This window comes from Mustela nivalis (genome assembly GCF_964662115.1).
Source record: "Mustela nivalis genome assembly, chromosome: 11".
Classification (NCBI taxonomy): domain Eukaryota; kingdom Metazoa; phylum Chordata; class Mammalia; order Carnivora; family Mustelidae; genus Mustela; species Mustela nivalis.
The window spans coordinates 75,028,574-75,051,062 of record NC_139030.1 but is presented as its reverse complement, the minus strand read 5'-3'; the positions used below and the strand labels follow the sequence as shown (position 1 = coordinate 75,051,062).

Genomic DNA, 22,489 nt, shown 5'->3' with positions numbered 1-22,489 from the left:
TGGATTCTCAGAGGTGTCTGCTAAACTTTAGAGTTGAGACCTCCTGAACTGGACTTCTCAACATTTTCAAGGTCAATCCTACAGAAGAAGATCTCTTACTTCACAGAGCTGTGGATAACTGAGCTACTGGTTTCTAACCCACATACTCTTGTGTCTGGAAATTGTTCTGAACGTTCTTATGCATATCACTTGTCTTTTATACTATTTTTTTAGCCCATTTATCCACCTATTTATTTATCAAATATGGAGCACCTAGATTGATTATACAAGTTGCATAAGATACAACTGGTGAGTGTGTAGTGTTAACAGACGAGGTAAATACTGTACGTAGATAACACGAATAACAGTGAAGAAATTGTGAAGTGCTGAGAAGGCATACATATGGGTTGCTTTGGGACATCAGAAGAGGGAGCAGTTACTCTTGTCTGGGGCAGGTAGTGGAGGCTGGGGAGGAACTGGGGAGATTGTGTAATGGACTTTGGGTTATAGAAGATCCAAGCCAACTGGACATGGTCTTGAGAGACAGGTTTCAGACATGTGGAGATGTTGGATGCACTGTGCTGCCTCCGGTTCTTTGTTCACTGAAATGAGATCGAGTATACTGGATGTCAGCTCTGGCCTTGCTCACTTCTTGGAGTCTATAGTTTATCTGAGAAGATAGACCCTGAACAAGTTATTTCCTAATTAATTGCTGTATTCATTTATTTAACATATATTTGAGTGGCTACTAAATGTACTCTTGGAATATAATGGTGACTAAAATAGCCACCGTGCTTTTGAAACCTACATTCTATTTGGGAGACAGAAAGTACGTAAGTGTGTAATGTATTATTAGATAGGGGTAAGTACAGTGACAAAAAATGAAGCAGGCTAAGAGGATAGAGTAGTGACAGCCAGGTGGGGCTGTTTCAGTTCATGTGATCAGGAAAGGCCTCTCTGAGAGAAGGGTATTTGGGGTGAGACCTGAACAAAATGAAGAGATCTAGCCCTAAGAATAGCCAGGCATAGAGTTTTCCAGATTGAGGGAATACCAGCACAAGAACCTCAGGATGGAAGATTTTAGTATTCTAGAAATAACAAGAAGATTTCTAGATTGGAGGGTAATTTGCAAAGGAAAAAGTTATAGCAAATGAGAATGGAACAATAATATGAGCCTGATTTGACAAGGCCTTGTGGGTGGTGATGGAATGATGTTGGGAAGCCACTGAGAGAATGACATGATCTGATTTATATTTAAAAGATCATTCTAGCTGCTTTGGTCCAAAATGGAAATCAGGAGATGGGTTATCTCAGCAAGGAGATAGAGGTTGGTTGTGCAGTATTACTGCAAATGGTAAGAAGAAATATTTAAAGGAAGGGCCAGTGGGCTCTTCTGATGGATTGGATGTGGGGCATGAGAAGATGCCGCCATAGTTTGGTGCCATCTGCTGAGAAAGCGGGTGCTGGGAGAGGAGTGGGTTCTAGGGGGGAGCAACAGTGCTCTTGTTCGAGGTGCCAACTGACATCCAAAGGAAGATGTAAAGTAGGCAGTTGGATAGGAGTCCGGCATTCAGGGGAATGGTTGATGCTAGGCATTTAATTTTGAGAGTTAATAGGCTACAGAGAGATTTAAAGCCCTGAGACAGGATGAAGTCACCTGGTGAGTGAGTGTAAATGGGTCCTCTCCCTGGTGTTATTTAACATGCTCCTATGATCCTGTTTCAGATCAGATTCAAGTTCAGTTTGGGGGAAAGTACTTCATGGATGTTGTTATGGACTTACTATTATCGTCCATCAGGAAGCACTATGTTTCTTTCTCTTCTTAAGTATTACCACTCTGATCCATTTATTATAAAATTCCATCCCCATCAAGTTATGAATTAGCTGGCTTTAGCAACCATTAATGATCATTTCCTGAATCCATTATTTCCATAGAGATGGCAAACTGGTGATACCAAAAGTCTTTCCTTTTTTCTCAATTAGCTAAAACTCTTCAGTAAAGAACTTTACCTCCTCAACTATGTGGTTAACCTGAGGTATGGTTGGTACAGGAAAGGTAGGATAAATGCTTGGAATTTTCTAAGGTTGACCAGAGAGATCTTTTTCACGGCGATTCTGGAGTTTTTTTCAATAAGACCCTAGAAGCCTTTGATATCTTCCGTGTTTTCCTGGTATGACACGACATTCCAGGTTTGTCTTACCTGTTCCTGCTCCAGACTTGAATTAGCCATTTCTCTAAGGGTCCTACAACCCTCAGTCTTAACCAGTGTGTGGTATGGAGTAGTTGTAAAATGACTTTTGTATCCCATGGTCTTATGGTGATCGTTTTTTCTCAGAATATATTTCTGTTTTTGTGTGTACTGGTGTAACAAAATAGAATGAATGTACTTTTAAAATGCAACGTATTTATATGTGTGTGTGTGTGTATATATATATATATATATATATATATATATATATTTTTTTTTTTTTTTTTTTTTAGAGAGGGTACGGGGAAGGGCAGAAGGAAAGGGAGAGATAGAATCTTAGAATTGTGGAGCTTGATACGGGGTTTCTTTTTTTTTTTTTAAGATTTTATTTATTTATTTGACAGAGAGAGATCACAAGTAGACAGAGAGGCAGGCAGAGAGAGAGAGAGGGAAGCAGGCTCCCTGCTGAGCAGAGAGCCCGATGCGGGGCTCGATCCCAGGACCCTGAGACCATGACCTGAGCTGAAGGCAGCGGCTTAACCCACTGAGCCACCCAGGCGCCCCCTGATACGGGGTTTCATCCCATGATGTGAGCTGACATCAGGAGTCCAATGCTTTACCGACAGAGCCACCCAGGCACTCCAATTTATATGTGAATTACACAGTTCTAAATGACTTGATTTATTCATTAAGTCCTGCTTCCTTACATTTTTAAATTTTGTAACTCAAAAGGTGAATTTAGTGCCAAAAATATGAAATTTTTAAATGATTTTATTTATTTATTTGACAGAGAGAGATCATAAGTAGGCAGAGAGGCAGGCAGAGAAAGGGGGGAAGCAGGCTCCCTGCTGAGCAGAGAGCCCAATGTGGGGCTTGATCCCAGGACACTGAGACCATGACCTGAGCCAAAGGCAGAGGCTTAACCCACTGAGCCACCCATGTGCCTCGAATAATACTAATTCTTGAATATAATTAATCTAAACCATGGAGATTATCATGAATTCAGAACTGGGATGGTTTTAAAGATTTTATTTATTTATTTGTCAGAGAAGGAGAGAGAGAGCGAGCACACTCTGTCTAGAGTGGCAGGCAGAGGCAGAGGGAGAAGCAGGCTTCCTGCCGAGCAAGAAGCCCAATGTGGGCCTCGATCCCAGGACACTGGGATCATGACCTGAGTAGAAGGCAGCTGCTTAACCAACTGAGCCACCCAGGCATCCCAGAACTGGGGTGGTTTTAAAATGTGCTATATAGTTAGGCTTGGTGTACTCTGGTTATTGCTGTCCCCTGCTCTCCTCTTCCTTTTGACTTTTATTTGAACTTTTAATCTGTGAGCCATAGCATAATTCTTACTAAGTAGCAGAATCATGGTGATTACAGAATTATTGTTATATCTTACACACACATATATACAGGCATATGGAGAAAGACTACTTCCCTGTAGGGTAGTTTGACAATGTCAGAATTCTGGTTTCCCCTTGTACGATTTTCTCCATGGCCTATAGGAACCAAATCTTTTGTGAAATTATTAATGGGAGAAATAAACACATAATGGAAACTAAAAGCATGGACCCTTTGCGTAACATCTTTCCGGAAGACTGCTTGTTACCTGTGAGTGTAACTCTAGCACACTAGGCATTCTCCTTCAGCCCCAGTCCCACCTCTTCTCTCTGCAAGAAGTTGTGTGTGGGAATGTCATAGAAAAAACAAAAGCAGTGATCCTGTCATAGCCACCATGCTTTAGACACAGAGGGTGCACGTATACCTCCTGCCTGTGCTTTGGGCTATTTTTAAAAAAAAGATTATATATGTATATATACATATATATTTTTAAAAGATTTTATTTATTTATTTGGCACACAGAGAGAGAAATCACAAGTAGGCAGAGAGGCAGGCAGAAAGAGAGGGGGAAGCAGGCTCCCCGCTGAGCAGAGAGCTGGATATGGGGCTCGATCTCAGGACCCTGAGATCATGACCTGAGCTGAAGGCAGAGGCTTAACCCACTGAGCCACCCAGGCACCCAAAGATTTTATGTATTTATTTGAGAGAGAGCACAAGGTGGGGAAGGGACAAGCAGACTCTCCACTGAGTGAGATGCCTGATACCAGCCTCAATCCCAGGAACCTGAGATCAAGACCTGAGCCAGAGTCAGATGCTTAACTGGCTGAGCCATCCGGTGCCCCATGCTTTGGGCTATTCTGACAATGCCCAAGGTGTGTGTTCGTTCTTCAGGGATGGTCGGGACAGATAAATTTGCCAGGCACATTTAAAGACATTGACTAGGTTTACTGATTTGAGTGATGTCAAATTCTTTTTCTTTCCTAACTTGTCATTGAATTCTCTATTTTTGAATGATCTCCTTTGGGTCAGGCATGATAACTGACTTTTGTGACAAGGCAGAAATGCACAGAGGAGAGCTGGGTTTTATGATTGTATTATAATTTAAAGACCAACTGTGGCTTCCCTCTTCCCTGAGGGAATCTTTTTGGAGATTTCTGGCCTAGCCAGTTGAATTTTTTTTCTTTTACTGTCAAAGAAAAGTAACCTTCAAACTTCTTATAATGAAAGAGTGATCAGATGAATGAATAGATGTGACAAGAGTCAAAACATGGCAAGAGTTGAAAGAAAATTTCATTATATATATTAAGAAATTGGGAATCAAGTTTCCATAAAATGTTATTAAAAGGCACAATTTTACTCCGAAAAATTAACTACTGTCTACAAGTTTTTCTGTTTCCGCATGAAGTCACTTTTTTAAAAACTCGGTAATATATTTTTAGAATCTTTAGAATGCCTATTTTACTTTGATTTTCTGGGTGAGTATAATATTCATTGTCTGGGGATGGTTATGTTAATTGAAATCTGTGGTGTGAAAATGTCTTGGGAAAGATTTCTTTCAGTAATTTTTTCTGCCTTGTGTAAGATAAAGATCCCTTATTAAAGGATCTTTGTGTAGTCTGATTCGAATGGTAATCTGGCTTGTTGAAGCAGGGCATCTATCTTGAAACTTAAAGGTTAAACTCAGAAAAATGTTAGACCTCTCAAAATTAAACCCATAGAGAAACTGCTAGAGAAATCCATAGAAATCAAATGCCATAGAAATCAGAGTACGGACATATGACTTATGTGACAAACTCACTAAGTGGGTTAGTATCTAGACTCTTCTCATATTTGCTTTACTCTTTTTTTAATTGAAAATATTTGTCATATTATTTAATGCTTCATTCTTAGTGTTCATATAAATATCCATCAGTTGTGTGCTTTCTATACTGATTTCAAGCCTCAAAATGGAGAATTAAGGGCTTCTGTTTTTTATGAGAACATTTAAAAACGCTTATTTACATTTAATTTTGTTTTTTCCATTTCATCATTCTCTGTGGTTTCACATGGAGTGCAGTAACATACTCTGCTGAGTTTTATCCCCTCTGAACATACTGATCCATGTGATGTACCCTTATGAAGCAGCTTAGTACTTGTGGTATTCAGGGCCTCTGGGTGAGAGCGGATAAACAGGTAGGTACATCAGAAAAATGGGGAGTAGAGATGGCATTCATCTTGGGCATAGTGAGGAGCTGACGGCCACTCTGGCAGTACTGGATTGGTCGTCTCCATAAGGTTGTCTGTGCAGCTGGAAAATGAATATTATTTTTCAAACTACCTGGTGAGTGACCATTGCTGTGAGCTTCTGAATGTGCATTTTTCCCTTAGGAAAGAAAAACGAGAAGAGAAAAATCTGCTATTTCCCATTCTTCCCTCCAGTGATTTAGCAGAACTTTTCTATTTTCTTCAGGTAATTAAACCAGAGAGCAATGACAAAGAAACAGAAGGTGCCTATGAATTAGATCTCCCCGAGGAGCTCTGTGGAAGCCATCTCCTGCAGCAGCCCGTGAAAGGCTATAATGACAGTCCTGATGTCATTATAGAGGCTCAGTTTGAAGACAGCGATCCAGAAGATGGACATGGCAGCACACAGAATGTTCTAGTTGATGGTGTCAAGAAACCCTCAGTTTGTGTTCATGACAAAGGTGAGTGCTGGGTTGCTGTCTGACATTTTTACTAACCTGATTAAGGATTGGGATTCTTTTTGTGCTACAGACTTAATCACACAGTGCTGTTGGGACCTTCCCAACCTCTAACCAGTGGCAGCTGTTAGGAAGGGGGGATCTTTGACCCTTTCTGGCTGCTGGCTCTCAGGAGGGGTGGGAGATATCATGGCTCCTGGGGCCAGTAGGTGCTCTTTGTCCTTCCCTAATAGATCTTGAGTTGTGTTGATAGCTGACCTTGACATTTCCTGTGATGAGCGCAATCCACCCCTGTAGCTGACAGGAACAGAATTAAGCTGATCTTTCAAATCCAAAAAAGCTCTTCACTTTACCCTGGATTTTGCTTTAATTCAGTACATTTTAAAAGTATTTTCCATCATAGGTGGCGGGAATGGATCACCTTAAATTTGACAAGTAGATTATCTTTACAATGTGTTTTGATTTTAAACCTTGAAAAAAGGCCAGTCTTACTGTCTCTGATCAGATCTAAGCTATGTGTCCTCTGGATGCAGAAGAAAACAGGTACAAACACATGGGCAATGAGCTACGACCAAGGGCCCTAGCTGACCACGCACGGGAAAACCAAAGTAGCAGTAAAAATTGGAATATTTTAATGTACAGATTGCTAAGAAGTTTTAAGTGCAGGGAGTATATTTTCCAGCCAAATAGAGTTTTATCTATACTCTGACATGGAAATGATTGACCTAGGTTGGCTGGCTAGATTATGAGCTTTTTCAATCAGGAAGAGGTTTCTGATACTATCCCCTTGAAAGACTAGAAGAAATGCCAGAAGATGACTAAAAGAGGTTGTCCTGTGGACACACTGTGATAGGGACGGGTGGGCATGCCTCACTGACAGCCTGAAGTAAGCTGGAGGTGATTTCAGCAAGTGACTGCATATGGATCCCTCTGTTTCTTCACTGCTGATGAGGTAGTGACCTGGGGTGCTGAGCATCTTCTGAAAACATGGGTCACTTTTTGGTGCCAAGTACTCCTCATTCAGAAGGAATTTCCAACTGTGAAATTCTTTTCGAATGAAGAGACTACTGCTTCAGTTAGTGGTCCTCCAGGTACGCTGACCTGAGGCACTCAGGTTCCTTTTGTTTTGTGGCCTGCTTAACTAGTGATTTCACTGTTCCAGGCTCGGCCAATATCAGTTGAATGTTATTCCTTGAAATTTCATTCCTCTCTTGTTTTCTCTTTCTTCTTTTAAAAGCAGTGGGATATGTGACCCTCTTCTGAGAGTGTGTTTATATTATCATGGCGTCACTATTGTGAATCATGTCTTCTCTGTGAGAAGAGAGGGAAAGAACCAGGACCCTATGTAGACAGATCCTCTCCAACAAGATCTTGCAGGACAAAGGGAGGGAGATCTCACAGAACAAAGCCAGGCAAAGGAGCACTTTAAAACTTACTTAGTATTTGGCCCAAAACTGCTTCATGGAAACCTAGCTCTGGTGTTCGGACTTAACGGACTTCAGGAACTTCTGTTCCCCTGGGCTCCCAAACCGAAGGGATTAGATTCCCTGATTTCTTGTTAGTGGTTGGTACCAACACAAGGGCAAGAAAATATTGATGGATGGGAGAGACGACAGAATTGATACTAGAGTGGATACTGATAATCTGCTTTGCTCTTTGCTTTTTGGGAAATTTTGATGCCAGACCTGCTCTTGGTTTGTTCTCTGTTGTAATTCCCCTCCTTCTCTCTTACAAGTGAATATCATCGAATCCCTTGCATTTCCGCTGTATGCGTGTTTTTTTCTTACTCTTTTTATGGTCTCCCTATTTTACTGTTGTTTATATTCCTTCCTTACTAGGCCTGACTGAGGGAACAGCCTTAGTCCTTTCCTCAGTTTGCGGTACAAATTTCTCTTTCCTGCTAGCCTCTAAATAGAGAGTTTGTGAAACCACATGGCTGTTTCTCATTTCTTGCCCTCTTGATATTTAGGAAAATGGCAATTTGTTCTTTTAAAAACTATGGTGTTTTTAGGATATTTCAACCCACTTCTCTTCTCTGGATGATATAAAATCTGGTTATAGTTAGGATGTTGGTACTTTTTGCACCATTTAAGGTTTTGAAATTTGTTATTGAAACAAACCATAACCTTAAGAACATCATAAACTTTTCCTAAGACTTCTAGAAAGGTACTTTGCTTTGTGTCGTATTTGCAAATAGTCATTAATCCTAGTGGTGTTCCAGTAGGATTTCACACTGGTGTTCCAATGAGTGTTTTTATTTATTTTTGTTTCAATATCATGTTTTACCTAAAGCAAACCTTACTTTTTGCATGTGTACACATTATGTATCTCTCTTTGCCCAGGAAACATTCCTGTTTATCCCATAACTATGTTTCTCTGGTAAGTGAACAGGTAACCGAGGGTCTGCAACCAGTACCTGTTGTTACGTTAAGAGAAAAGTTTCTCTGGGCACCTGAGGCCTAGCCAGTAGTTTCTTCTAGGAAGACAGCCTGGATCTGTGCCATCCTCAGCCCCTGAGAGAGAGTGGGCCCAAGACCCAGGTCCCTTTCGCAGGCCCAGCCCCGCAGGTTCCTGAGGCCGAGCTTCTGCCATAGTCCAGGCAGCAGTGCTGTTGCAGAAGCCTGCCATCTGGGTAGAGATTGGGGACGGCCCAAATCAGTTTTTTTGGTGTCAGAAAATTTGGTTATTGGTTACCTGGTTAACAAACGCCAGAGGATGAAAATCATGATGGTGACATGGTACTGAATGTGGCTCTCCTCTTTCATCATCAGGAAATTTAGGAGCATTTTTTGGCCTCTGAATCTTGGGGATCACGACTTCCTGAGGTTGTGATGTACATTTCCTGTTCTCTGTCCTAGCTAGGTCTGCCAGAGATCTTGTTCAGTTTTTGGATCTGGAGACAAGCTTCTACTAGGACCCTGATGACAATGGAGTCCGGGACCGTTTCACTTTCCCTTCTGTCTCCTGGCCGCCTCTGGCTCTTCTCTGAAGGAAGAATCTGTGTGAAATCTAACTGCTTCTTCTGAGGCCAGCCTGGGTCAGCTCCAGGATGAGGATGAGACTTTTTCTCTCACTTAAGGTTATCTCCTTCCGTGACGGTCCTGCTCAGTGTTAGTGTTTATGTTCTCTTCCCTTGGATGAAAATTGACTGCATTTCCCTTTGGCTAAGAAAAGCAGACCCATATGATTTTTCTCTTGTGATACTTCTAGGCTACTTAAATCCCAAGAACACTTTCTCCTGACCATTGTTTCTTAGAGCTCAATTTCTTCTGTTTCCAGATTCTGAAATCAAATTTTCCCTAAATGGTGATTAGTACAAGAAGAGAGCTATGTTTGCTTCAGAAATTATATTAAACATTAAATACATAGGAATTTCTATCAACCACAGTTTTTGGAAAAATGTTTTGAAATGTCATTTAAAAAAAGGTAAAGCCACTCACTTCCCACCCCGGAATCCCATCATTTATAAAGCAACACGCTCAAATGTCAAGGACTGTAAAGTTGGGAAACCTGAAAACACATCAACGAATGAATTCAGGTTCCAGCAGAACATGGTGCTTTATAGCTTCTGGCTTGTTTTTCATAGTTCCCGATATTTTCAGAAAAATTAAAATAAATTTGGTCCCTCAAAAAAAGAAAAGGTAAAGCCATGTCCAGACCTTTGTGAGTAGGGGGCAGTGGAATTTTGATTTCCATGTCCTTTTAGACTGAGTGGCCAATGCAGTCACATCAGGTGTGATTCAGGTAGAGGTATTTGGTCAGGACTTATGGTGTCTAAGGCCCAGAGCCTGTGCTAGACTGGCCATTTCTCCCTGTGAAATCCCCCAAAGAAATACATGCACAAAGGACAAAGCAAGGCAGAGGAACAGTTCTTTATTGACTGAGGCTTTGACCTAAGCCAGAATGATGATGTCAGTTCAGCTTCCACTAGGAAGCCTGAGGCTTCTTACATCTTCTCATTCTTGCCAACAGCTAGAATAATCTAGCTTTCTCATTTTTGTATTCTAGTTTAAGTTCTGTAAATTGCCTTTTCATAGCATTTTCCCATTGTTCTATCAGGGTTACTGTTCTCAGGTTTGTAGGAATTTCTTATCTATTCTCTATAATAATCCCATTTCCATTTTTGGAATTAGAAATCTCTTCTCCCATTCTGGGAGTTAGTCATTTTCACATTACCATTGTCTGCGGTGTCTTTTATCGAACAAAAGCCCTTAGATTTTTAATGTGATAAAAATTAGTCATATACTTTACGGGTTTTTAAGTTTTTCTCTATTCTTAGTTCAAATAGGTATTCTCCCATGTAATCTTTTGTTAATGCTACAGTTTTGCCTTTTGCTTAACCTTACAGTGCATATTCTTTTTTGATTGAGATTATTATCTGGTTTCTCTCTAAATCTATTTCTGATGTTGAACCATCCTAAAAATTTAAGGGTAGCCTCAAAAAAAGAGTTATTTATTTATTTTGGGAGAGCAAGAGAGTGCACAGTGGAAGGAAGGACAGAAGGAAAATTTACTGACCATGGAGCTGGATGCAGGGCTCAATCTGAGCCCTGCAGTCATGATCTGAGCTGAAATGAAGAGTTGGGTGCTTTACTGACTGCTTCACCCAGGTGCCCCAACAATTGGGGAAAGTTAAATTTGGACTATATATTAGATGACATTTGGGAATTACTGTTAATTTTCTTATATATAATAATGGTATTGAAGATATATAAGAGAATATCCTTGTTCTTAGGGAATTACTAACCAAAGTGCTTGGGGTGAAGTATCTTGATGTCTTTAACTTACTCTTATATGGGTTAGAAAAGCAAAAGAAAACTGTGTGTGTGCACATGTGTGCATCCCATGGGGGAGAAAGCTGATATAATAAGAGAAAGAAGATATAATAAAATGTTAACACTTAGTAACTTAACAGTTACTTAACTTAACATTTGTAATATCACTCTTTCAACTTCTTAGTAGACTTAAAAAATCAGTCAGCAAAACAAAGAGGCAACCCATGGAATGGGAGAAGATATTTGCAAATGACAGTACAGACAAAAAAGGTTGTTATCCAGGATCTATAAAGAACTTCTCAAACTCAACACACATAAAACATATAATCATATCAAAAAATGGGCAGAAGATAGGAACAGACACTTCTCCAATGAAGACATACAAATGGCTATCAGACACATGAAAAAATGTTCATCATCACTAGCCCTCAGGGAGATTCAAATTAAAACCATATTGAGATACCACCCTACACCAGTTAGAATGGCCAAAATTAGCAAGGCAGGAAACAACATGTGTTGGAGAGGATGTGGAGAAAGGGGAACCCTCTTACACTGTTGGTGGGAATGCAAGTTGGTGCAGCCACTTTGGAAAACAGTGTGGAGATTCCTCAAGAAATTAAAAATAGATCTTCTCTATGGCCCTGCCATTGTACTACTGGGTATTTACCCCCAAAGATACAGATGTAGTGAAAAGAAGGGCCATCTGTACCCCTACTGTTTATAGCAACAATGGCCACGGTTGCCAAACTGTGGAAAGAACCAAGATGCCCTTCAACGGATGAATGGATAAGGAAGATGTGGTCTGTATACACTATGGAGTATTATGCCTCTATCAGAAAGGATGAATACCCAACTTTTGTAGCAACATGGATGGGACTGGAAGAGATTATGCTGAGTGAAATAGGTCAAGCAGAGAGGGTCAATTATCATATGGTTTCACTTACTTGTGGAGCATAACAAATAACATGGAGGAAGGACATGGGGAGATGGAGAGGAGAAGGGAGTTGAGGGAAATTGGAAGGGGAGGTGAACCATGAGAGACTATGGACTCTGGATTCAGAGTCCAGAGTGCTCACCATTACACCATGGAACCGCAGACTATGGGCTCTGAAAAACAATCTGAGGGTCTTGAAGGGGCGGGGGGTGGGAGGTTGGGGAACAAGGTGGTGGGTATTAGGGAAGGCACGTATTGCATGGAGCACTGGGTGTGGTGCAAAAACAATGAATAGTGTTATGCTGAAAAGAAATAAAAAAAAAACATTTAAAAAAATCTTTAAAAAAATGGGCAAAAAATACCCATGTATTACTGAAAAGGAAGAATTGTCATGTTCTACAGCTTAAGCATGTGGTTGAAGAGCTGGCATTGATCTGCCCCAGGCTTTGGCTCCAAGGTATTCTAGAGTATGAAGTCTTTACTGCTTATTGTTAAAAACTAACGTAGTTAGATCCGCTATTTTCATTTGGGTGTTTTTCCTAGTAATTAATTTTATTCAGAGAATTACAGTTTTATTTTCCATTATAAATACTAGTAATTGCTCAAAGTGTCAGTAAAGAAAATCTTAGATTTTAATTTATTTGAATAAGAGTAGATTAAGAATGGGGTGCCTGGGTGGCTCAGTGGATTAAGCCTCTGCCTTCAGCTCAGGTCATGATCTCAGGGTCCTGGGATCGAGTCCACGTAGGCCCCCTGCTCAGCAGGGAGCCTGCTTCCTCCTCTCTCTCTCTCTGCTTGCCTCTCTGCCTACTTGTGATCTCTCTCTCAAATAAATAAATAAAATCTTAAAAAAAAAAAGAGTAGATTAAGAAAGATCCTTGGAAAAATTAATGAAACCTTTAAATATTTTTGCGAAAATAATTGTTCTTATGAATGTACTATAAATGTCAAACAGAATGAGACTATAGCATATAATTTTTAAAAAATTATGTAAAAATAGAAAAAGTAATAAAATTATATTAAAATCCTGTTGTTCTAGTAATCTTTGTTCTACATAGTATATGCTCCCATCGATGACCCCAAATTTGTAACATGTTTTTATTTTTATAAAATAAAAGTAATTTTTCCCACCGTGATCTATAAAATTTGGTTCCTACTTTTTCCCTTTTTATTTTATTTTTTTAAAGATTTTATTTATTTATTTGACAGAGACAACAGCGTGAGAGGGAACACAAGCAGGGGAAGTGGGAGAGGGAGAAGCAAGCTTCCAGCTGAGCAGGGAGCCCCATCCCAGGATCTGGGATCATGACCTGAGCTGAAGGCAGACGCTTAATGACTGAGCCATCCAGTACCCCTGGTTAAAGTAAATTTACTCAGGTTAATTTACCTGGGTGGCTCAGTCGATTAAGCGTCTGATTTAGGTTTGGTCATGATCTTAATGTCCTGGGATTCAGCCTCTCCTCAGGCTCCTGCTTAGTGGGGAGTCTGCTTACCCTCTCCTTCTGCCTCCCCCGTGTGTGTGCTCTCTCAAATAAATAAATAAAATCTTTTAAAAGATTATTGAAGACTCCAAATTGCTTTTGTGCATGTGAGTTATATCTATGAACATTTCTTTTAAAATTAAAACTAAGAAAACTTGAAAGTATTATTGCAAAATAAGTATACTTATTTCTGGTTGTGTTTCTGTGTACATTTAAGGAAAATTTCAGATTTCAAAATGATTTCTTCAGTGTTAATGAAATTATAGTAGATACAATCACAGTTGGAATACTGAGAAAAAAGTGGAATTAACCTCTAAAATGTACTCAATTATATTTTAAATCTAATATCTTAGAAAATTCTAGAAAACACAAGAATATATAAGCACAAGTTCAATTAGTCAGTAGAGCAAGGGTCAGCAAAGGTATTCTGTAGAGGGCCATACAGTAAACATTTTCAGTGTTGTTGGCCACACACACAGACATAATACGAATGGACATGGGAGATTTGGCCTGCTGGCCAGCTTAGTTTGCTAATCCCTACTTTACACCCATGAGAGAGTAAGAGTAAAAACAACAAATAGCATCTTAGAATTATTTTGAGAAGAGTCTTAATCTTATGGTTCCTCCAACAGGGTCTCAAACCATGCGTGGAGAGCCACTGGTTTAAACTGTTGGAACTGATAGTTGCTGAACAGGATTTTAGTGTGTTTTAATTATTTTTTACTATTAGGAAATTCAACAGTTAGTTTCTTGCTTTAAGTGGTTATTGGATTGTTTTTCCCCCCTTTTTTGGTCCTTTGGGGGTGCTAATTATAATAATGCAGGCTAAAATATATCACCTCAATCCCTTTCTCAGCTGTGGGGTGTTTTGGGGGGACGGTTTGTGCCCTGTTTCACTGTTTTGACGGTAGCCTGGTCTATGTACATCTTAATTTATCCAGCCTATTCACATGTGAATTATAAAATCTTAGATCCTCTTAATATGCCTAATAGTTTGTATGTATCATTATCTTGCACATTTTTAGAAAAAAACTTGAGTATTTTGTGGTTTTTTTTTTATATAAAGTCTTTTTTTTTTTTTAAGATTTTATTTATTTATTTGACAGAGATCACAAGTAGGCAGAGAGGCAGGCAGAGAGAGAGAGCGAGAAGCAGGCTCTCTGTTGAGCAGAGAAGCCCGATGTGGGGCTCGATCCTAGGACCCTGGGATCATGACCTGAGCCGAAGGCAGAGGCTTTCACCCACTGAGCCACCCAGGTGCCCCTATTTTGTGGTTTTTGATACTAATGAAAGGAAATTTTTTTCTATCATTTTCCTTCAGGTAATTATTGATATATTAAAAAAACCTGTTGTTGGGGCGCCTGGGTGGCTCAGTGGTTTAAAGACTCTACCTTTGGCTCAGGTCATGATCCCAGGGTCCTGGGATTGAGCCCCACATCGGGTTCTCTGCTCTGCAGGGAGCCTGCTTCCTTCTCTCTCTCTGCCTGCCTCTCTGCCTACTTGTGATCTCTGTCTGTCAAATAAATAAATAAAACCTTAAAAAAACCCCAACAACCTGTTGGGGTTGTTTTAGTGTATACTTTAAACTGGAAACCTTAATGAGTGCTCTTATTATTTCTAATAATCTTTTAGTTGCTTGTTTTGATTTTGCACCTTTGAATTTGCACCTTCCCTTCCTAATTTTGTGCTGCTTACTTATTGCCTAATTTCACTGGCCATTGCTTTAAGAACTATATTACATAATAGTGGTGATTGCCGTCTTCTGGACTTTAATGGAAATGCTTTCAGTAATAAACTCTCAAGTACAGTGCTGGTTGTTGGCTTGAGACCAAGTTAACCAACTGTCCTCTTTCTTTTTTACTAAAAGTTTCTACTGGAAATGGATGTTGACTTTTTTCTTTTTCAAGTGCCTTTGAGCTTCTTTCAAGATACTGTTTTTCCCTTTGGCTTATTTACATGGTAACATAAAACACTTAAATCTTGCATCCCTTATGTGACCATGCTCCTCATCTGGTCATGGTATATAGCATGTTTTCACATGTGACTCAATTCTGTTTGGTGATAATTTATTTGTAATTTTAGGGGCTTTGTGTAAAATGTGAGATTGGTGTGTGGTTTCTTTTTATTGTGCTCTTTTTGTTGTTTTGATATTAATTTCTATTAACTTGATAGGAAGAATTGGGGAGCCTTTTTCTTAGTGCTTTGGGGCAGTTAAAACAGCATTGAGAATCATCAAATTTTCTCAATGATTGAAGCATTTAAAGAACTCATACTTGAAACATGGTCTAGGGTTTCTTTAGCTGTACCTTCCTCCATTACCAATGACCATTGTTTTCTGTAGGAATTTTTTTCCTTTTCTTGCATTGATTTAGATAGTTCATGTTTTCCAGAAAAATCATATATTTTAACCACATATTCTAATATATTGGAATAGAGTTGTACAGAATCTTTTCAGTTGTTTAATTTTGTCTGGATCTGTTATAACCTCTTTTAATTTTCCCCTCATTTTGAAATTGCTAGTCCCCTAATTTTTTAAAAAAAGATTTTATTTATTTATTTGAGAGAGAGAGGGAGATCAGGAGCAGGGAGAAGGGTTGCAGGGAGCCCGATGTGGGACTTGATCCCAGGACCGGGAGTCACAACCTGAGCCGGAGGCAGATGCTTAACCAACTGGGCCACCCAGGTGCCCTGTTTGATTTTTAATAGAAGTTTATTTTTTAGTGTTTTTATTTATTATAAGTAATTTCTATTTTTATCCTTTCTTTCTTTCTTTTTTTTTTTTAAAGATTTTATTTATTTATTTGACAGATAGAGATCACAAGTAGGCAGACAGGCAGGCAGAGAGAGAGGAGGAAGCAGGCTCCCTGCTGAGCAGAGAGCCCGACTCGGGGCTCGATCCTGGAACCCCGAGATCATGACCTGAGCCGAAGGCAGAGGCTTAATCCACTGAGCCACCCAGATGCCCCTTATCTTTTATTTCTAAGAACTCTCTTTTAGACATGTTAAATCTGAGGTGACCATGTGTAGTTGGAATGCAAGTTGAAGTTGATGAGAGAAGTTTGGGGTGGAAATATAGTTTAAAGGGTAATTCATTCGTTAGTTAGTTTCTCTCTAAGACTTTTTTAAAGGGACTGTTACATAGAGGGACCTTCCCATTCTCTTCTAACCCTGGGTTCCCCTTCTTGAAAGCCAATAAATATTATTTATCAAATTGTCCCCTGACCTAGAGTCTCTGTAATCAATAGAAGCTCTTGTGGGTTAAAAAAAATTGTGTGTGTGTGTGGTAAAATACATAGCATAAAATTTGCCATTTTAACCAGTTTTACGTATACAGTTCAGTTGTATTAATTACATTCATGATTTTGTGCGACTGTTACTACTGTCCATCCCATAACTTTTCATCACCCTAAATAGAACTCTAGAACTGTTGAGCTGTGACCTTATTTCACCCATTGCAGCCTTTGATAACCACTAATCTACTTCCTTTTTATAAATTTGTCTGTTGTAGATACTTCGTAAAAGTGGAATCATACAGTACTTTCCCTTTGTGTCTGTCCTATTTCATTAAGCATGTTTTCACAGTTCACTTGTGTTGTAGCTTGTATCAGCATGTCATTCCTTTTTGTGACCAAATAGTATTACATTGTGTGTACCACATTTTGTTCATTTGTGGACACATGAATGGTTTCTGCCTTTTGGCTATTGAATAGTGACTAATGCTGAAATGAACACTGGTGCACAAGCATCTTCATCCCTGTGTGCCATTCATTTGAACATATACCTAGGAGTAGAATTGCTAGGTCATCTGGTAATTCTCTATTTAGTTATTTGAGAAATGTGAGGTTTTTGAAAGGATTTTTTTGTTATGAAATGCATGGTTACTAGAAGGGTTAACAAAAACAAAAAATCATGATGAATTATAGGAAATCTTGAAGTAATAATAATTACATCTGTTCTTTATTGAAATATAACTGGAGCTTGCCCAGTTCTTTTTTTTTTTTTTAAGATTTTATTTATTTTTTGAGAGAGAGAGAGAGCATGAGAGGAGAGAAGGTCAGAGGGAAAAGCAGACTCCCCATGGAGCTGGGAGCCCGATGCAGGACTTGATCTGGGGACTCTGGGATCATAACCCGAGCTGAGGGGAGTCGCCCAATCAACTGAGCCACCCAGGCACCCTTGGCCAGTTCTTTCATCAGCATGTCCTTTTTACTTCCTCTTCCCATTTAGTATCATGGAATCACTCCTACCTACATGCCTGGTTTCTCTTTGGCGCCTCAGCAGGCCTAGGGGGCTTGGGTTTCAGAATATTACAAGTAATTTATTTTATAATCTGTACTCTGCCCCAGTCTATCCCTTCCTTATAGCACCTGGAATAGGAAAGCCTGTCAGCTTTCTTGCCCTTTTAACACAAAACTATTGCAATAGAAATTTAAATAAAAGGAAATAATCTATAATAAACTTTGTTCATGCTTTTATATGAAAATAGGAGTTTCCATGACTTTAGCATGCCCTTCTCAGTGGAGGTGAGTGAAGACTTGAAGGTCTCTAGAGTCCCCTTCCGCATGGCTCTTCTAGCACCCTTTTCAGTATGGTGCCCCTCATTCTCTTGCTTGCTGTCCACTTCTAACTTTATTCTTGGCTCCCTGGATTATTTAATAATCCACTTTTCTTGGGCTTACTGGTCATGAAAGGGGAAGATCAACAGCTTTTTGCGATGGTGTCATTTTTTTCCTTATTTCTTATCCCTTGTTCATTAGATTTCTGTTACCTTTGAATCACTCTCTTCCCAGTGCATCCACTCATCCCCTTCTCTGGTACTTTCCAGGTCAGGCCATTCCATACTAGTAACAAGTGCTGGATCTGTTTATACTTACATTGTCATTGAAGTTGTAGAATTCTGGACCTGCATGGGGCCTACAAGATTCATGTGCTGTTCTTGACATGTGATAGTCTACCCCTAGGGTCTTTTGGTGGAGCACTTCACATTAATCATAAATATTTCATAGCACTGAATGAAAATAGTAAATTTGCTTTCAGTAAGACTGTGAGATCAGCTTCACTTTTGTTAGAAATGATACAAGCCTACTACGGTAACAGTGACTTTCCTCACTAATCAGAAGCTCTAATTAACAGCTATATGTTTTTGATTAAAACAACAGCAGCAACAGAATAGCAGATTAATTTTCAATGCAGTTAAGTTACTAAAAATACTTCCAAGTGTGAGATCCTGGGCAAAAATTAATTTTTAAAAATGTGCTATAAAAAATTTGTTGTGATTAAAAGGTTAGAAACAACTGATCTAGTTCATTCCTTTTGTTTTACAGACGAGGAAACTGAGGCTCAGAGAAGTTACTTGGCTTGTCCAGTGTTCCACAGGAAGTTAGTGAGTTCATAAAAGAAAAATACCTTGTATTTACAGTAACAACAGACAATTTCTACATATGCATCACATTATTTAAAGAGCAAATCGTACCAGATCCATTGAATTTCTTACTATAAGAATATATTAGGCATTGTTTATTGCCCTCCCAATGTCTGTTTCACCTTTTCCCTTCCCATATGTGCCTAGATTTTCATCTGCTCCTTCCCCAGATCCTTGTACTTCAGGTGAAGTTGACCCCAGCTGCCAAGCTGAGTCTTGGCTGCCTTGTACCAGTTGCTTGGTATGCTTGCTTACCTTATGCCAACTGAACTTTCTGAAGAATTAGAAGTGTTCTAATCTGTACTGTCCAAAACCGTAGCCACCAGCCACCTGTGGTTGTTGAGTGTTTGACATAGGGCTATTGTGACCGAGAAACTGAATTTTTAATTGTATTTAACTTAAATTAATTTTACTTTAAACAACTATATATGATTCGTGGCTACTGTATTAGACATTGTAGCTTCGTATCATTTCCTCTTTCCATAGGCATATGACCTTAGCAGTCTAATTGGGGTGATTCCTGCGCAGAGTTCTGGGTTGTAAGTAGTTTCCTGATGGATATCAACAGGAAACATTTATCTCTAATTGCTCCTGACAGCTGTTCTATGACTTGCTATTAGTGTTGTGAATAGAAGAATGGAGAACAGGAAAAAATCTGGGCCCCTCCCGCCATTAGTGGGTCGTAGATCCACTGACCCTGAAGCCTGCCTGCCTTTCCTCTGGACTTCCAGGCGCATGAGCTACTGAGTTACTTTTAATATATATAAGCCGGTTTGTGTTGAATATCTTGTCATTTCAACCAAGAATATCCAAGCAAATACGGAGGGCATTACATGCCAGTGTTACGCTCTTTGCTGCAAAAGAAAGATGATCAAAGAGTAAAAATCTAGATGCTTGTTCTTCAGGTGAACTTAGTCTATGAGAGGAGTTACAGTAACAGTTACGTGTTATGGGTCTTGCCTGGGAATGGAAATTGCCTTCCCTAAGGTGGGAAGTATAGTCTGCCCCTGTCCTCAGGACCTTGGTTAGACCATGAGTAGACTCCTGGCCCAAAAATCTTCAACACATTGACTGGCCAGTGACCAGTGAGATTTTTTTTTCTCCACAGCTTAAGGACTCTGGGGCTAAAAATGTGATATGGAATGATGTCTGGAGACACTTGGAAACAGAGGCTGCTAGTAATCAAGACAGTGCACACGGAGAAGAGGAACAGATTTGCAGAGAGAGGGAAGGGTCCATTCAGAGGGGGAAGGGCAGAAGGTGAAAGGAGGAGGGAAGATGAGGGAGAGGAAAAGAAAAAAAGTTTATTCTCTGGGCCATGAAGGATGAGTCTGGTTTGCCAGGTGAAGAAGAGTAAAAAATACTCTTGGTACAAACAGGGGCACAGAAGTGGATGATAAGTATTCACATCCTACAGTGTGAATAGAGCACTTCCCAGTGAGAAGTCTAGAGAGGATGCTGGAAAAATAGGCACTGGTGGGGTTTTGCCCAGTTATCTGTGGCCATGAAGAGTCTGTGGTAGTGGGAGTCATGCAAGGTTGTTAAGGAAAGGAGACTTTTAGGAAGAGGGGAGAAATTGGGGCATGGCATGGGACTAGTTAAGACTAGAGGCACTTGAAGACCTGAGTGGTGGCAGCTGGAATACAGAAGAAGAGATTGGTTACCAAGATATTTCAGAACTAGAATTGGCAGGATTGGATGATAGATCAGATATGGGACTTGAAGCAGAGGAGCATTCACGAATGAGAGTAACTTGATATCTAGTTTAGTAACTGCATGAGTATTTACATTCTTAAATGAGAAAAAAACAAGATCAGTGGTGAGAGGGACTATGAATTCAGCTTTTGATCACATGTTGAATTTGAGTTATGTGAGGGTCATTCAGTTCATGACATCTAGTAGGCATCTGGAAGTAGAACTGTAGACCCAGAGGAGGGATGGTGAGAATTACAGATCTGAACAATGTCATCAGTTGGAGCTGTGGGAAATTGATGAGGTTATCAAGTAGCTGGCCCACAGTTGGAATTTACCCAGAAGTAGTCATTGTCTTATAAAACCAAGGCACAAACTGGTAAATAAGAAAAACCCAGGGGCAGAATTGGGGGTTGGGAAGTAGCTGATAAAGATTTTGAGAGTTTTGTAGAAGACCTAACAGAAAAGTATATGGAACTAAGAGGGAAGTGATGAGTATTTTCAAGAAATAAAGGGATACTTCTCTTTCCTTAGCAGGTATCGAATGATTAAGATGATTTTCATTTAAAAAGACTAATTCTCACAATTATTTAAAATCAACCTTTAGTCAAGGAGGCTCTCACTCTCTCTCTCTTTTTTGCATTGAATTGAAAGAGAAAAGTTCAATTTGTTATTCATTGAACTGAGAAACTGAAAATCAGCTGTAGATGGGGACAGTTTTCATCTCCACTTCCCTCTACCTGGGACTCGGCACGATTGTCTGTGAAGTTTTCTGTTCTTTAGATTCTAAGAAGGGAAGGCTCAGTCAAGTCCATCTTCCCTAGTCATCCCTTTGCCCAAGCATCATATTTAACTTGCTACCTAAGGTTTCCGATATTTTTTCTCTTCTGGTAGAGACCCTTTCATTGACACTACAGAGGATTACTTGCCTACAGGTCCATCTTCCTGGCATTGATTTCCCCTTTGGGTCACTCTAAATAATGTCCTTTCTCTCCTGAGAATTACCAACTAGGTTTTTCTAAGTCATGCAGTGACATGTCAGGGGATCTTTACTTAATAGAGCAGTGGTGACTGCAACCTTTTGAGATTTACAAAAAGCTGTTGAAGATTCTAACTAACCCTATGGGAAAACAAAACAAAATTGGGTCATGTGGCTCTGGATGGGGAGAGAGAACTGATAGCTGTCCTACTCTGGGTATAGAATGTCCACCATTAAGGGCAGATCTTATTTAACATTTTATAGGAGAAAATTGTGCCTGGTTTTCAGATATTGCTTAAAAAGAAAAAAATTCAAACATGAATGAGTCACCCCATCCGTGTAAGTGGAAGCAGCCTCCCACCCTTGCATACCCTTTCTCTAGCCCTAGAGTGAAAACTCAGCTACACAGTGAAGTCTCTCATCTCTGCTCCCAGTTAGCTGATCCCTCTTTGCCCAGTCCCCTCAACTCTGATTCATTTGCTTGAGCCAGAAGCCACAATAACTTATGAACTTGGTGGGCGTGGCCTAGGCTCTGACACTGTTTTTGACCCTCCTATTTCAAAGCATCTTTAGTAGCAGGTGGGCTTACTCTGGTACACTGGGACCAGGATCCAAACCTGTCTAGTGAGGCCTGTTTGCATCTCTTACCAGGGAAGGGGAGATCCAACAAAATCTGGCAACACTCATAGTAGGGAGAAAAAGGTCCTGAACAAGAGCTTTTCCTAGTCATTCTTGTCTCCTACTGCTTCATTTTCCTTTTTATAAACACACACACACACACACACACACACACACACACACACACACCCCTTCATCATAAATACTGGTCTCCACTTCTTCATAGATTCTTTCATAAATCAAATGAGGTAATGGAAGGGAAAGTATCTCACAAAGGTGAAAGCATAGCATCCCTTTATAGGCATTTCCAATTTTTTTTTTTTTTTTAAGACTGTTGCCTCTTGGAACAATACTTGTCCAATGAATTTTCCTGTGGAAGTTCTCAGACCACATCTGTGATG

General features: G+C 39.8%; 1 protein-coding gene across 3 annotated transcripts in view; it reads left to right on the top strand.

The window, feature by feature from the left end:
- DIS3L2 (DIS3 like 3'-5' exoribonuclease 2) overlaps positions 1-22,489 on the top strand; it is a 359,703-nt gene that overhangs the window by 126,450 nt on the left and 210,764 nt on the right. For all 3 annotated transcript variants that reach the window (XM_082690641.1, XM_082690643.1, XM_082690642.1), the window contains exon 6: positions 5,956-6,190. In XM_082690641.1, coding sequence (XP_082546767.1) covers positions 5,956-6,190 — 235 coding nt within the window. The remainder of the gene's footprint in view (positions 1-5,955; positions 6,191-22,489) is intronic.